This window comes from Ipomoea nil, unplaced genomic scaffold (genome assembly GCF_001879475.1).
Source record: "Ipomoea nil cultivar Tokyo-kokei standard unplaced genomic scaffold, Asagao_1.1 scaffold3065, whole genome shotgun sequence".
NCBI classification, from domain to species: Eukaryota; Viridiplantae; Streptophyta; class Magnoliopsida; order Solanales; family Convolvulaceae; genus Ipomoea; species Ipomoea nil.
Window position 1 is genome coordinate 2,113,632 of NW_017619493.1, and position 15,228 is coordinate 2,128,859.

The 15,228-nt window shown below is 37.4% G+C and overlaps 1 protein-coding gene and 1 pseudogene across 3 annotated transcripts; both read left to right on the forward strand.

Annotated features, from left to right (window-relative positions):
- Positions 1-1,886: 1,886 nt before the first annotated feature.
- Positions 1,887-5,258, forward strand: LOC109164500. Of its 3 annotated transcripts, none has more exons than XM_019313021.1 (5): positions 1,887-2,111; positions 3,099-3,264; positions 3,416-3,529; positions 3,630-3,712; positions 3,903-4,051. In XM_019313021.1, exons 1-4 carry the CDS (start codon positions 2,038-2,040, stop codon positions 3,636-3,638), a joined length of 363 nt encoding a protein of 120 aa, XP_019168566.1. In that variant the 5' UTR covers positions 1,887-2,037; the 3' UTR covers positions 3,639-3,712; positions 3,903-4,051. The 3 variants fall into 3 exon arrangements, 1 of the variants encoding a protein (XP_019168566.1); XR_002051415.1 differs by lacking the exons at positions 1,887-2,111; positions 3,099-3,264 and adding exons at positions 4,391-4,470; positions 4,777-5,258 and having other exon boundaries at positions 3,420-3,529; positions 3,903-3,972; XR_002051414.1 differs by lacking the exons at positions 1,887-2,111; positions 3,099-3,264 and adding an exon at positions 4,391-4,607 and having other exon boundaries at positions 3,420-3,529; positions 3,903-3,972.
- An 8,997-nt stretch (positions 5,259-14,255) lies between these two features.
- On the forward strand, positions 14,256-14,701 carry LOC109164499 (annotated as a pseudogene).
- The last annotated feature ends 527 nt before the right edge of the window (positions 14,702-15,228 follow it).

Consider the following 15,228-nt stretch of genomic DNA (forward strand, 5'->3'; position numbering starts at 1 on the left):
TATATGTATACTTATATACTCGTGAGTTACTTATCTCGTATCTATGATCTTAATTGGCTAACGTGTTAAGTGTGAAATAATCTATTTTCCAAACATATATCTATATTGTACTTTACAAGATAGAGTGGTTTATACTTAGCATTCGTCTAACGGGTTGCTTTTGTATACTTTTTACTTAACCTCTTTCAGGTTTGACCGGTACGTGATTGCTGAGCGCGTTAGATGGGGCTAGTTATTATAGAGTTTGATGCTAGTTCCTAGCTGTTTGTCAAACCTCTTAGACTTGTCTAATGTTAGACTTTGAGTAGTTTAGTTTACCATTATTATATTTTGTAGTGCATTTGACACTTAGGCCTGAGAGCCTTAAGTTATATTTTGAGCTTCGACTTTGAATTGATTTGGTTTAGTGTGCCATGAATGAATGTTGATGTGGATATATTAGTTCCTTTCCCGTGTAGTTACTCTGTGGAAGGTGACTACGGAGTAGGATCCCCTTTTTGGTTGTATGATTTGGGTAATTAGTATATTACCCCTTTCCTTATTCCGGATTTCTATCTCTTAAACTAAGGTTATTACTAGGCTCAAGTGTGTGAAAATTGGGGGTGTTACAGTTTCGCAATTTCTTCCTTCTCGTCGGTTGATGGTGCGACCTACAGTTTACTCTGCAGTGCCAACATTTTACTGTGCGACCTTTGCTACAATCACTAATTTGACTGTATCAATAGTATTTTAATGTGATTTGCAAGTAGTTTAATACAGAAACAGGAATTATCTTCATGACCAATTTGCAGTGTTGTTATGTATCTGATCTTCTCATATTATATTCCATTTTGTTTATTTCCTTTGAATTGTTCTATACAATTGACCAATTTGCAGTGTTTTTATGTATCTTATTGTGTTGACGTCTAATTATGATGGAGTGTTAAATGTTTGCATACATATTTTTAGTTAATTTTAATAATGTGTTGATACTTATATGTGTTTAATTTATTCATTTATTTAGTAGTTTTGATATAGTTAGTATATGTAGTGTGCAATTGATTGCGGTAAAGTGTTGAATTAATAGAATTGAAATATTGATATTGTGGTAAAGGGGTGAAAATATTTGTTAACCCTCTTCACAACTTTGATTAGGAAGCTAAAAGAAGCAGAAGAGGAGAATCAAAATATTCCCAGTGGAGGAACTATGATGATATAAATGAATACTTTTGGTATTTTTCTTACTATCTCCACACCCCACTCTAATTCATATTCTAAGAGCTGTATTTTCTGTTTGCCAATCAAGCTTCCTTAATCCTTTCTAGGTATATAGATTGCTTCAGATTAGGTTGCTATGCGTGCTGATGCTGATTTCTTTTGCTTGTCACCGGAGACAAAAATGATGTAAGTTTCAATAATCGATTGGAATGATCATATTATCATGGATTGGTTTTTATTTATTTTTTTTAATTATTATTACCTTTACTTTATTTTTTAAATGAATATCACTTTTGTTCATTTACTATGCACAATTAGTTCAGTAGGGTTTGAAGTTTTTCATGTAATTCTATATATATTGATTTCCATTTTTTTTCACTAGTACAAAATGGAGCAAAGAAATCTGACTTTAGGCTACCCTTCTTTAAACAAAGGTAGTGTATTCTTAAAAAAAAAATAGGACGGTGGCATAATTGTAAATAAATGAATAAGAAACCACTACCTTTTTTAAAAAAAGGGAAGCGGTTTATTAAAGCAGATAGACTTTCCGCTACCCTTTCTTTTAGAAAGGGCACGGAAACCAGATCGGGAAAAAATAAAAGAAAAAAAAAAGCAAAAAAGAAAAAAAAAAAAAACAAAAAAACAAAAACCTTCAACGCCTCTTCAGTTTTCACAAACCAGATCTCGCTCTCACACCTCTCCAACACTCTCTGCCGTCGCTCCTCACTGACCGCACCTCCGCCGTCGACACCGCCTCTCTCACCACGCTCCCTCAGCCCCGATCAAATGCCACCGCCGACACCAAGCTAAGGACTCAAGCGCCACTCTCATCAACCACCCATGACGCTTCTCTTCTTCTCGTTAGCTACCGGTGACCAGACCCAGCCGAAAACGACGCCTCCACGTACTGTCGACGACGCCTGCCACTGACGTCGCCACCACCACTGTGGTTCTCAGCCACCGCCGGTTCCGCCGAAGGCACTACCTATGAGGTTCTCTTTCTGCTTTCTTCGTCCTTTTCTTTCTCAATTCATTTGGGGTGCCAATGTTATTGAAATGAATTTATGTGTTTTGCTTGATCTGCCATTTCGCGTTTAGCTTGGATTTAGTTGGATCCAGAGCTTCGTGGACTAAATTAGCTCTGTTTAGACAGAGATTGTTGATATCTGTTTTCTTTTTTAGCAGATAATAGTTGTTTCGAGCTAGGTTTCAACCTGGGAATTGAAGTGTAATTTCTCATTTCTAGATGATTCTTCTTTTGGGGTTTTCGAGTATTTACTTAAGGAACCCTTAACTGCAAATACAATAAGCATGAGATTGGGGTGGGGGCTGAAAATAATTAACCAGGACCTCTAATTTAGTTAAATAATTTAGTTAAATAATGGTTTAGTTTTCTAAGAGTTTTTTCCACTTTTGGTTACTTGACTATGATACCCCCAATTTTGGTGCATGACTATTCAATTGCTCTCACATTTTGTCATCAGCTCAATTTTCCGGAGGCTTAGGTTGCCCGAGAAATTGAGCTAAGGATGAAGAAATTGAATATTCATGCACAAACATTAAAAATCTTGATAGTCGGGGACCTAATTTTGGAAGGGGTATTATAGTAGAGGAACCAAAAGTGAAAAAAACTTGTTTCGTAATAAACATCTTTGGTAGTTCTAGTATTCTGTAGTAATTGTATTAGCAGATGCCAGTATGTCACTTTACTGTTTCTTGAAAAGATGTATCTCTAAAATGCAAGTTCCATGATCAGTTCTTGCTCTCATGTCTTTGTGGTTTCTCAATCTTCTCCCAAGTTTAACAATTAGTTTATTTTGATGTTTTTATGATTGTTCTAGTTGCTGATGACTAGTGCTATCATATGTGACTAGAGGAGAATCAGAGACTGGCGGTGGAATGCTCGTTGTTGCAGTGCAAGAGATGGGAGAGAGAGTGCTCGTTATACGACAGGGACCGAGAGGCATTGATGGTTCTACAAGTACGATGCCCTGTAGCTGGTCTGGTCTTGTAAATGTAGTATTGTCAAAGGAGGACATATATCAGAAGTACCTGGATGATACCAAGGCAAGAAAAACACATTTTGCTTCTGCTGATTCTGCAACTAATGGTTCTTCTTGTTGTTAGTAATCATTGGATAGGTCAAACAATATAATGTAGAAATACTCCCTGCCTATGAGCTCATAGTATCATCACTCACTTGCTTTATGTACAACAGTTTCCCGTCCTCGCCAGTGCCAGGTACAATCTCGTCATCTTAGGAGACGAGTCTGTCGGCAAAAGCAGTATCATCACTCACTTTATGAACAACAAGTTCTGTAACAAATACGAGGTAAATGCGGCTGTGATTAGTTTAAACTAATTTTGTAAATTTCTTCAGAGTAATAGAAGGACAATAATGGATGATCCTTTTATACGAAATTACATTGAAGATCTTATGAGGAATATGAGGACTCAAGTATTGCTCAAACTGATCAAGCCTTACACAAGAATTCGGATCCCTTTCATATCCAAGGTGATTAGATAGAGATCAGTGTCCTCTTGTACAGTGAAGGAGCTGCAAGGACATTCCATATTTGTTTTCCTATTTATCTATTCATTATTACAGAGTATTATTTTAAATACCGCCATTCTTTTCTGATTTTTATTGGTTTTTGACTTTTTTTTCCACACTATATTTCACATTTGTAATGTTTTGCATGCAGGTCAAAGGGGATGAAGAAATACACTGCCGTGGATAAGTGGAACACACAGCTTAGGTCCCTCTATCAGACTGTTAGTAACCAAGTTTGTTAATTTTTGAGATTTTTTGAGAGTATATTCTATCTGAAAAGTCACTCCTAGTCCTGGAAAACAATAGATTACAAGCATTACATTTACTTTTGCACCAAAGATGGTCATGGGTAGTGGACAAGTGTCCATTTACAGAGATGTTGGCTCAAATCTAGTTTTAATGTTTTTGACAAATTTGCTTACTAAACAAACTTAAAAAGTTAAAAGGTACTTCATCATTAGCTGTGCAAATTATTAGCTGTGTAAAACTACCCCCAATAATTGGAAGAAAATAGTATAGATTCTTGTTATGATCTTGATTTTCGCCACTTGATAAACTTGATGAATTGATAAAACCCTACAAGTCAAAGCTGTCCTGAGTTATTTCTGATGCACATGTATGTGTTCATAATTTAATCAGGTTCGTTTGTGGTGCGTATTAAGGTTTGACGAGCTCTTGCACGAATTAAGGGTTGGCTCTCCACTTGTGTGCCTGATCTGGTCAGCCATCACATATGAACTATCTTCTTCCTCTTATATTCTCTTCTCTGTTCCCCTTTGTTTTGGGTTTCAAGTTACAGAGAAGTTATATTTAGCCCGAGGAGACTTGAGGCTGCTTTTCATATTAAAGAAGTCTTTAACAGTTGCACTATTTATATTTGTCTATTTAGTTTTCTGCATTGTTTACGCCTTATGGGTTCATCTAGTCATTTCGATATGTTTTCTCATCTGATGAGCATGTTGTAATGGATTATTTGATTAACTAGATAACGTGACTAATTGAAGTTATGGAAACTTGGTATTCAGGTTCCGTCTCATGTATTAATGGGTATACCAGTGAATGGTGAATCTATGTCTTTATCTCCTCTTGGTGAAGCTTGCTTGAGATCGGACTTGACTGCCATACATGAAATCTTAGAAAAACTTGGGTACAAAGATGACGAAGGAGCAGCTGCCGAGGTTTGTCTCATTACAATTATTTGATTTATTTTCATATCATGCCCTGTTTGGATATATGCTCTTCTGTCAGCTGGAGTCTATTCCTAGCTTAATTATAGTGAATAATGGTGGCATCAACTAAACGCAACCCATCAATGAAGTGCTGTTAGGATATCACTATAACTATGAAATTAGTGGAGGGAAGAAAACATGAGTAGTAAGTTCCAATTATCCCTGTAATGATATGTGGAGTTTACAGGGAGTGCTCTGAGAGGTTTAGTAAAAGCTTTTTTGGGTACACTTCTTCAGGAAAGCATTTTGTGGGTGTTATTAAGTTGTCTCACCTGTACACTGTTGACTGTAATTTCAGAAGCAGTAACTGTTTTTGGCTTTGTGCATTTTCGTCTGGACAGAACTTTTTTATGATATAGAAAATTTAAATAGAACTATGTATATTTAAAGTATGTTGATAATATTTTGTTTTGATAGTTTGTTGATGGTTAATATTATGTTGATATGTTTTGTATGAATTCTTATAGGATTTTAAAAGAATTGGGAAATTTAAATATAATAATGATTTTTTTTTTAATTCATAAAAACAATCCGCTACCCTTCTTAAAAAGAAGGGTAGCGGATTGTTTTAATAAATTAATGGTATTCGCTACCCTTCTGTGTAAAGAAGGGTAGCGGATTCTTAACTTTCCGCTACCCTTATTCAAGGGTAGCGGAAAGCTCAGGGTTTTCAGAGACCCTAATATCCGCTACCCTTGTACAAGGGTAGCGGATAGCCTTTTACAAGGGTAGCGGATGTGCAAATCTGTACTAGTGTTTGAAGGTCAATCTTGCGATTGTATTAATGAATCAAAGCCGAAATAGCGTCAGGTGGAATAGTATCCCAGTACATAGCTTGATCCTGTGTAAATGCTAACGTAGCTAAAGTATGCGCATGTAAATTAACCTGTCTAGAGATGTAATCCAAAGTAATACGATCAAAAAAGACATAAACTCTCTGCACTGGTCAATTGTGACCCCAACGTAGGAATGTATCGGCGTGTGATGGTGTCGGATAATCGTAGACAATTCCATGCAATCCGTGAGTAAACTTACTGATGTGTTGTTCCGTTCAAGAAGCCAGGACAGTGCTTCCTTGTATGCCTGGGCCTCCGCCATAAGTGGTGAAAAACAAATTGGTAATTTACCATTCCTTGCTGCCATAAAAGAGCCATCGGGCGCTATTATTATCATGCCATATGTAGCCTCGCCCGTGTCGTGCCGGAAACCCGCGTCCACATAACACCGTAGACCGCCCTCCCCTGGATCGTTTAAGTGCTCCGATGCCACTGCCGGCTCGTTTCGGCGGACATGGGCAGTGCCGTACGCCTGCAGTGGTACGGTGGCTGCTCTGGCCAATTGGGCAGGCCGCATCATTAATCCCTTCCAGACAGCTGAATTCCGGGTTCTCCAAATATAATATAATATTGCTACCATTAACCGGATCTGCTCCTCCGTCGTGACCGCCATTGCCCCTTTCAGCCATGTTGTAAAAGAGTCTGCAACAATATTAGTGATAGGCAATTGCGTTATATTCCAAACAAGTCTAGAATATTCACAGAGCACTAAAGCATGTAACACATCTTCATGATCTAAACCACACATTGGGCATGTTGGGTCCACCTCCACCCTTTTAAACATCAAGTTAAGGGTTGTTGGCAAAATGTCACATATGGCTCTCCACAAGAAAGTTTTCCATTTGGGGGGACTTTTATTTTCCACATTGCAACCCATTTATCAAAATTCGCGGGAGTATTCTCATAATCACCCACAATATGCCTATAGGCGTTCTTTACTGTATATGTCCCCTTTGGGTCACTCATCCAATACCATAAGTCCTCGTACTCAGGACTAATAGGTATCATATTTATTCGCTCCACATCTTCAGGAATAAACAAGTCAGACAAAATATGTGGATCCCAGGTATGAGTCTGTAAATCAATTAATCCTGCAACTCGTGCCTCTCTCAATTGGTGTGGCATTTCTGTTTGAATCAATGGACTAGGATTATCTCGTAACCACGGATGCCCCCATATTAAAGTTGTCTGTCCATTCCCAATTCTCCTTCGCACCCCTGAGACTACCATTGCATGGGCTGCCATTATACTTCTCCAACAGTAACTTGGGCAATTACCAATAGTTGCATCTGTAAAACTGGTTGTGGGATAATACCTTGCCTTATAGATTTTAGCTACAAGTGTTCCTGGGTCCGTTAAAAAGCGCCATGCCTGTTTACCCAACATCGCTAGATTAAAAGCCCTTAGCTCTTTAAAACCCATACCACCATACTTCTTTGGTATGCACAACCTGTCCCATGCCTTCCAATGTATTCCCCTTTCTCTTCCATTCCCCCACCAATACTTATTCATAGTTCGCTCAATTGACTGACAAACTGTCTCAGGTAACAAAAAAACATTCATCGAATAGGTAGGCATAGATTGCGCTACACTTTTCAACAATACTTCCTTACCAGCCTGAGAAAGTAACTTTTTACTCCACGAACCAATTCGTTGCCTGATCTTTTCCTCCACATACGAAAAAATAGCTCTCTTATTTCTCCCTACAAAGGAAGGTAGGCCCAAATATTTCCCAAAATTGGGTGCTTGCACCACCCCCAGACAATCCGCTACCCATGCCCTGTCAGCTTCCTGAGTATTTCTGCTAAAACATATATTAGATTTATTATAATTCACCACCTGGCCTGACAATTTCTCATACCTTGCAAGGCACTGCCTTATAACTCCCGCCTCCTGGACATTTGCTTTAAAAAATAGGAGACTATCATCCGCAAAAAATAGGTGTGATACAGGCGGCGTCCCCCTTGCAACTCTGCACCCATGTATTGAGCCTGCCAACTGTTCATACTGTAATATCATCGAGAGAGCTTCTGCACAAATAATAAAAAGATACGGAGAGAGAGGATCTCCCTGCCTGCCGGAGCTTCTGCTAACAAATAATATTGATTTCCATTTAAATAATCATAGGCATTTTAATCTATTATTGCTATGCCTGTCATTTATTTAATTGTACTCCCTAATATAATATTTCACATTAATACTGAAAAACTCTATTTATTGATATGTGCAAAAATTGTACATATCCTATATGTGTTATGAATATTTTATTATTATGGCCATTAAACTTGTGACTTTTTGTTAGCCTTTACTGATTTCATTACTTATGTTAAAGGATGTGAAAGGTTGTAATCATCCCTATAAATTGAGGGTGAAGGCTTAATGAAAAGATGGTCTCATGTGATTGTGTTCTATACGTTGTGTTCTTCCTTTCCCTTTTACTTATCTATTCTATATACTCATATACATACAATCTCCAAGCATTACCGTGCAAACATCACGCGAGAACTAACGAGTTGATAGGCCGAATTACAACACGTTATCAGCACGAGTCTCTATTGTAATCTCCGGTGAACGGTACTATTGGTTCATTTTTCCTGTGCATTTTGTTTTGTGAATCATATGCCATTGTTTATATCTAAATATTATGTGTATATATGGCTATGAGTTTGGTTTGGAACCTTCAATTATTGTTTCTATGAAATGAGTGATAATTCTTCATGTTTGTTAACAACTTTTGAGTGATGAACCCTCATCAAGACATGATTAAGAATTTGGGTAAATAGATGAATTTGTAAATACATATTATCTTTATTTATTCTCTCAATTCATGTATATGAGATAGGCTCTATATGAACCATCATGCTTTGAAATGGTAAATACATATGGTTATATGCCAAATTGTATGTATATGTATCCATGTATCTTCTATGACTATGGATATCGAATGTATAATCGGTCCTTATTATGTTTGCATTGCATATTTATGTAAAAGGTGTTTCTTCATCCATTGCTTGCACATGTATTCAAAATAGTAGTTTTTCCACAAGTTGTCACATTGCTTCCTAAAGTGGCATCAAATGATGATCTTGTAGATTATGCCTTTCATTGAAAATGTGAATTTATTGAGCTCGCTCATGTCGATAGCAATTATTTCATTTGGGCTTTGGATATTGAAATATATTTGGCATCTAAGAAATCGAGCCAAACTTTTGTTGCTAAGTCACAGAGAACCGATGCTCAGAAGGCACAAGCTCTCATTTTCATACGTCACTACTTGAACCACGATCTTAAAAATGAGTATTTGATTGAAAAAGTCCATATTGCGTTATGTAAGTCACTGAAGGACCATTTTGACTAGTAGTCATCTATTGTCCTTCCTCAGACATAATTTGACTAGATTAATCTTAAGTTTTAAGATTATAAGTCAGTAACTGACTATAATTCAACTCTGCACAAAATAGTCTTAGAAGTGAAACTCTAAACAAGAAGTTTTAAAGAAATATTTAATAGAAAAGACATTGCCAACTTTTCGTGTGAGTAATTTGTACTCCAGCAGTAGTACGAGACAACAAGTTATGAGAACCATCCTACGCTGATTTCAGCACTTCTTGTGGCTAAGACACATAACCAGTTGTTGATGAAGAATCAAAATGCATCTCTGGTTGATTTTGCACAGGTGCCTGAAGCACATTATGTTACATACTTGAGTAACTTTATAAGGGGTTGCAGTCGAGATTATAACTGGTGTCGTATGAGTTTCGAGCTCAGAATAAGAAACAAAGTGATCAAGATATTCAAGGACGACCAAACTCATCGAGGCAAAATTCTAGCCAGAAGGAGGTTTGCTATCAATGTGGGTGTGAAGGGCATTGATCCCTACATGCCCGCACACCAAAGCACTTCGTCGTCGAAGAATGTGTCTCATCTTGATGATTCTAGCTAATTTGCCTGAAGCAAATACATCGATAAATGATGATAATGAAATGATGATGAGGTATTGATGAAGAAATGATTGGTGTCATGATAAGGTTTTGAACAATGTATGAAAATATATTCATGGCTGAAAAGTTAGTCCATGCCAGAAGCATGAAGCATCCGAGAAGTTAGCTCATGCTTGAAGCATCTGAGAAGTTAGTTTATGCCTGAAGCACCGAAAAAGTTAATTCATGGCCGTAGTATTTATTGCGTGGCCGAGAAGTATATATACTCCAAAAGTGTCTTTAAGTGCAAAGTTATTTTTGGATGCAAATTATGATGAATGCAGAGTGATTTTACTTTGCTTATTTTCCTAGCTATTTTTACTACTCGAAGTGACTATTCAAAAAGTTTACTTCTCTAAGCTTGCCCTCTAAGCTTAACGTTCTAATCTTACTTTTTGAAATTTTAATTTTTGAATGATATTTACTTCCCGGACTTTATTTTCCGGAGGAAGTTTACTTCTCGGAGTTACTTCTTTTAGTTTGCATGCTTATTTATGGAAATTTTTCTCATGCATGCAATCATGACTCTCGTATGCAATTGACTGGATGCTAATTCAAAGTTTAATATTATTTGTTCCATAAATCCTATATCAATCCTGGAAGGATTGCTATTATCAACAAATTATGATAATCCTCTTTTGACTAAATTTAAGATGCCAACAAGACAAATCCCTCTCCGACCATGGCTTAGTGCAATTCTGTGCCGTTTAAGGAGTGATATACTTCTTTATAAGAATGATCTTTGACTTATGCCATACATGATATGATTGATTTAGATGTCATTGGTTTGGAAGATAGAAGCGAATTATATCCTATCAGTTTGCCCGAAGCAAACGATCGAGAGAATGAATTATATCATATCAATTTTCCTGAAGTAAACGAAGGAATAAATTATTTCATATCAGTTTGCCCGAAGCAAATGAGGGCGTGAATTATATCATATAAATTTGCACGAAGCAATTCCGGAACCAGTGAGTGAACTAATGTAAACTTGAGGATAAGGATTTTTGGGAGATCCTGAAGATCTATTTTATTTGACAAGCTTCCAACTTCCTTATGATTGTTGTGTACCCTTATAATATCATTTGATATGTATGCTTTCATATCTGATTATATGTGTTATTCTTAGATGATTGCATATGTGTTTTGGGTACTTCATATATTACGATGCACTTTCAAAGGCTTTAAAGACCCACCTGATTCTATAGTATAGCATGAGCTAGTGCATCGCCTTGGGCAATTATATATTTTCTTGTTAGGGACATCAGTTTTATATGTTATTGTTGTTATCACAATCTGACCTGCTGCATATCATAAGTATTGCCCCTAACACCTAGTACGTGGTATAAAATCAAACATTTCCCGTCTGCGTTTTATTCACAATGTGCAGTCTTTTTCTTATATCACCACCATAGCGTACCTTTGTGGGCATGTATATGTTGATTATAAACTTCCGTTTGTTATTTAAATCTTTAGAGCCCATGATAAGGGATCAATATATAATTATGTACGCTGGTTGCACACTTTATGAAGATCATTTTACGGCATAAGGGGGAGATAAGAGCTCAAATTTTATAGAATGCCGAGAAATTATATGAATGATTGATCTTCAATATTTGAATCCACGTACTAGGTAGACTGAACTAGAAGTTCATAAGAAGTAAACTGAACTGGAAGTTCAAAAGATAATTAATCTGCCAATATACATACTGATAACAAGAGTGACTAGGTCCCATGTATCTTCCCGAACTTGGACCGTATGTATTTACCAATGCTCCTTGACGCTAGAGGCGTGGAGACATGTTGGTATAAAAGACACGAATCCGCGAAAAGCTATATCTAGTAGAAAATTTAGTCACTCTTGAAATCGCTTAAAGAAGTATGTCCTGCAGATATTCGTCCAGAAGACATTCGTCCGGAAGGCGAAAAACCCCAGTAAAATTATAGGTGCACCCAAAATCATAATACTGGGGATGTGGAACGACCAGATAAAAATATCTTTGGAAAATGACTAGAGTCTGGTTGAATTAGAAATTGCCATTATTTTATATATATGGGAGAAATTTATGAAAAATGTTATAGTTGTCGACAACACAATTGCCTTATAAATTGCTCTTAGTATATGAGAATCTGGATCCAGAGTTAGGCACCAGTAGTGCCTGATTTTATTTTTTTTTTTTATAAAAGAGCAATTAAGGCATATACAACTCAACTGGCTAAAACTGTATTCTCTTTATAACATGTACACCATTTAATGTTAACCCTGAAGGTTACAAATGGGTGTTTGTACAAAAGAGAAATACAAATAATCTGGTGGTATGATATAAAGCGAGACTGGTAGCTTAAGGGTTTACGCAGAGACCCTAAATTGATTTTGATCAAATGTTCTCTCCCATAACAGATGGCGTTACGTTCCGCTAATTAACATCATTGGCAGTGAATTATAAATTTAGATATGCAGTTGATGAGTGTCATGACCGCAAACTTACCGGTCATTAGACACTATCATTAATGGCAACGCATATCATTAAACTACTAAAGTCTTTGTATCATTAAACTACTAAAGTCTTTGTATGACTTGAATATTATTGACTGAGTGTTTTTCCCCCCGAAGAAGGAATATGCAAATATGTACCATTATGTGTTCGTTAAAGAATTGCTAATGGAGTTATTTATTTATTATCTCAGTCGATATTGATGGTTTAAACATTATTGAAACACATAGAGAGCTTGGTGATATTAGCTCATGCTGAAAGACGGAGTTTTAAAATAAAAGACTTGGGAAACCCAAGTATTGTATCGACCTGAAGATCGAGCTTCTCCTTGAAGAAGTTTTATATACCAGTTAGCCTACTTGAAAAATATCTTGAAGATGTGTTATATGGATAAGTATTATTTACTTATCACACCAATGGTTGTCCAATAATCTCTTGAAGTAGATAAATGACCATTTAGACTCCAAGATGATAATGAGGATATTTTAGGACTGGATGTCCATTACTTCATTCCTATTGGAGCACTATTATTTAACTAGAAGTTCTATAATCGCATCAGGCCTGATATTGAATTTGCGATGAAATTGCTAGCAACATTTAGTGTTTCCCCCTTACAAAGAAAATTGGAATGGTATTTAACATATCCTCCAGTACCTTCGAGGTACAAAGTTTTTAACGTTTATGTGAGAAACCCATATGTGGTTTTGATGGGCTACTTGGGCACTGGTTCTTTTATTTGATCCGTATGATGCCAAGTCCAAAACTTGTTATGTTATATTTTTACCCCCAATGTCCCATATGAGGACAAATAAGAATGTGTTGCATAAGCAAATAATAGTTTTGTTAAGGGGAACCTTACAAAACATATTGCACCTAAGTCCTTCTACACATGAACTCCAGAAGAGTGGTAAAATTCTTGCTGAGAAAGTTCGTTCTAGTGAATAATCTTGCAGATATGTTCACTAAGTCTCTGCCTACATCCACTTTTGAGTAATATGTTTATAAAATTGGGATGCGTAGGCTTTGAAGATTGTTATCTTCAGGGGGAGCGACAATCCCTAACTGTGCTAGAATAGACAATCTAGAGGACTTTTGAAATCCTGAAGATTATGCTATGCAAGCATATGGTTGTACTCTTTTTCCCTTACCTAAGTTTTTCCCCACATGGTTTTCTTAGGCTAAGATTTTTAATGAGGCAACCGATGTTGGTGCACTTGAGTGGATAGTCCTGAAGACCCTTGAAATCTTGAAGATTATGCCCAGAACGCTTATGGTTGTACTCTTTTCCTTGACTACGTTTTTTCCCACTGGGTTTTCTTAGGCTAAGGTTTTTAATGAGGCAACCGGTGCAACACATGGATCAACATACTTCGTGTACTCTTTTCCTCGTCTAGGTTTTTCTAGCGAGGTTTTTAACGAGGCATGAGTATAGTTATTTAATGGCCAAGGGGGAGTGTTATAAATATTTTATTATTATGGCCATTAAACTTTTGACCTTTTGTTAGCCTTTACTTATTTCATTACTTATGTTAAAGGATGTGAAAGGTTGTAATCATCCCTATAAATTGAGGGTGATGGCTTAATGAAAAGATGGTCTCATGTGATTGTGTTCTATACATTGTGTTCTTCCTCTCCCTTTTACTTATCTATTCTATATACTCATATACATACAATCTCCAAGCATTACCGTACAAACATCACGCGAGAACTAATGAGTTGATAGGTCGAATTACAACAATATGGAGTTAATTCCAGCAATAGTCCTCTGACTATTGTGATTTTCCAAATTTGGTCCTCGTCTTTTAATCTAGACAAAATAAACCATTGACTATCAAAAGTGTTCCACCATTAATCCTTTCGTTAACTAAAAGTTATATAAACATTAAGTTAAGGGGTAAAAGGGTCTTTTCCTAGTTAACTTCTTCAATTCTCCAGTGAAGCTCTCTCTGCTCTCTCTTCCTGATTCAATCTAAGTTCGGAGCATCCCGAGAGAGCTCAAGCTATCAACCATGCTGGTCTATCAGGATTTACTAACTGGTGATGAGCTTCACTCTAACTCATTTTTCTACAAGGAAATTGAGAACGGGGTTCTATGGGAAGTTAAGGGAGAGTGGGTGTTCCAGGGAGCAGTTGAAGTAGATATTAGGGCAAACCCATCTGCAGAAGGTGCTGATGAGGATGAGGGAGTTGATGACCAAACTGTTAAGGTGGTCGACATTGTTGACACTTCCAGGCTCCAAGAGTAACCTGCCTTTGATAAGAAGCAATTTGTAGCATGCAATTTGTAGCAATTTTTTGTGGGGGATAGCATGGCTGAGAATAGCACTCTTGTGTTTGCTTACTACAAGGTGGTTCCACAGACCCAACATTCTTGTACTTTGGCCATGGTCTCAAGGAAGTTAAGTGCTAGATGGCGGTGACCGGTGCAAGCATCTCTTCACTGGCGACAGCGTGGAGCAGTGGCGAGCTTCCTTCTCCAACGTAGCAGTTTTTCCGGCAGCAAGAAGGCGTCCTCCAATCCGACGTGAGCAGATCAGCGTAGCAACTTGGTTCTCCTCGGCAGTTTCGGCCTCCAATGAGCTCCGGCAACCTTCTGTTGTAGCAGATCTATTTAGCGGCAAGAAGTAGCAGCGGGAGATCTAGCGAAGTTGATGATGATGCTTTCCGGCGGCGTGGCGGCTACAATGGATCCAGCGAAGGTAGCTTCATGCTCTGGTTCCCTCTTAACGTTGCAACAGTGGTTGGCGATGACGCTAACTAATAGTGGCGGCGGCTAGATCTCCCCAGCGAGTTGCTTTCTCATTGAGCTTCCGGTGACCCCTGTTTTTTCTCGGCGAACAGAGCAGGAGGCAACGACGGACTACTCTCAACATTCTTTCCGGAGGCACGGTGGCTACAATTGACACAGCAACCACCGTTTCTTCTCGGCGTTTGGAC

Excerpts from the sequence above, each read along its gene's own strand:
- LOC109164500 (XM_019313021.1), top strand. The coding sequence starts at position 2,038 with ATGACGCTTCTCTTCTTCTCGTTAGCTACCGGTGACCAGACCCAGCCG. Across the intron at positions 2,112-3,098 it reads ACGCCTCCACGTACTGTCGA|GCTCGTTGTTGCAGTGCAAG; the intron begins CGACGCCTGCCA and ends TGGCGGTGGAAT. Across the intron at positions 3,265-3,415 it reads AGTACCTGGATGATACCAAG|TTTCCCGTCCTCGCCAGTGC; the intron begins GCAAGAAAAACA and ends TATGTACAACAG.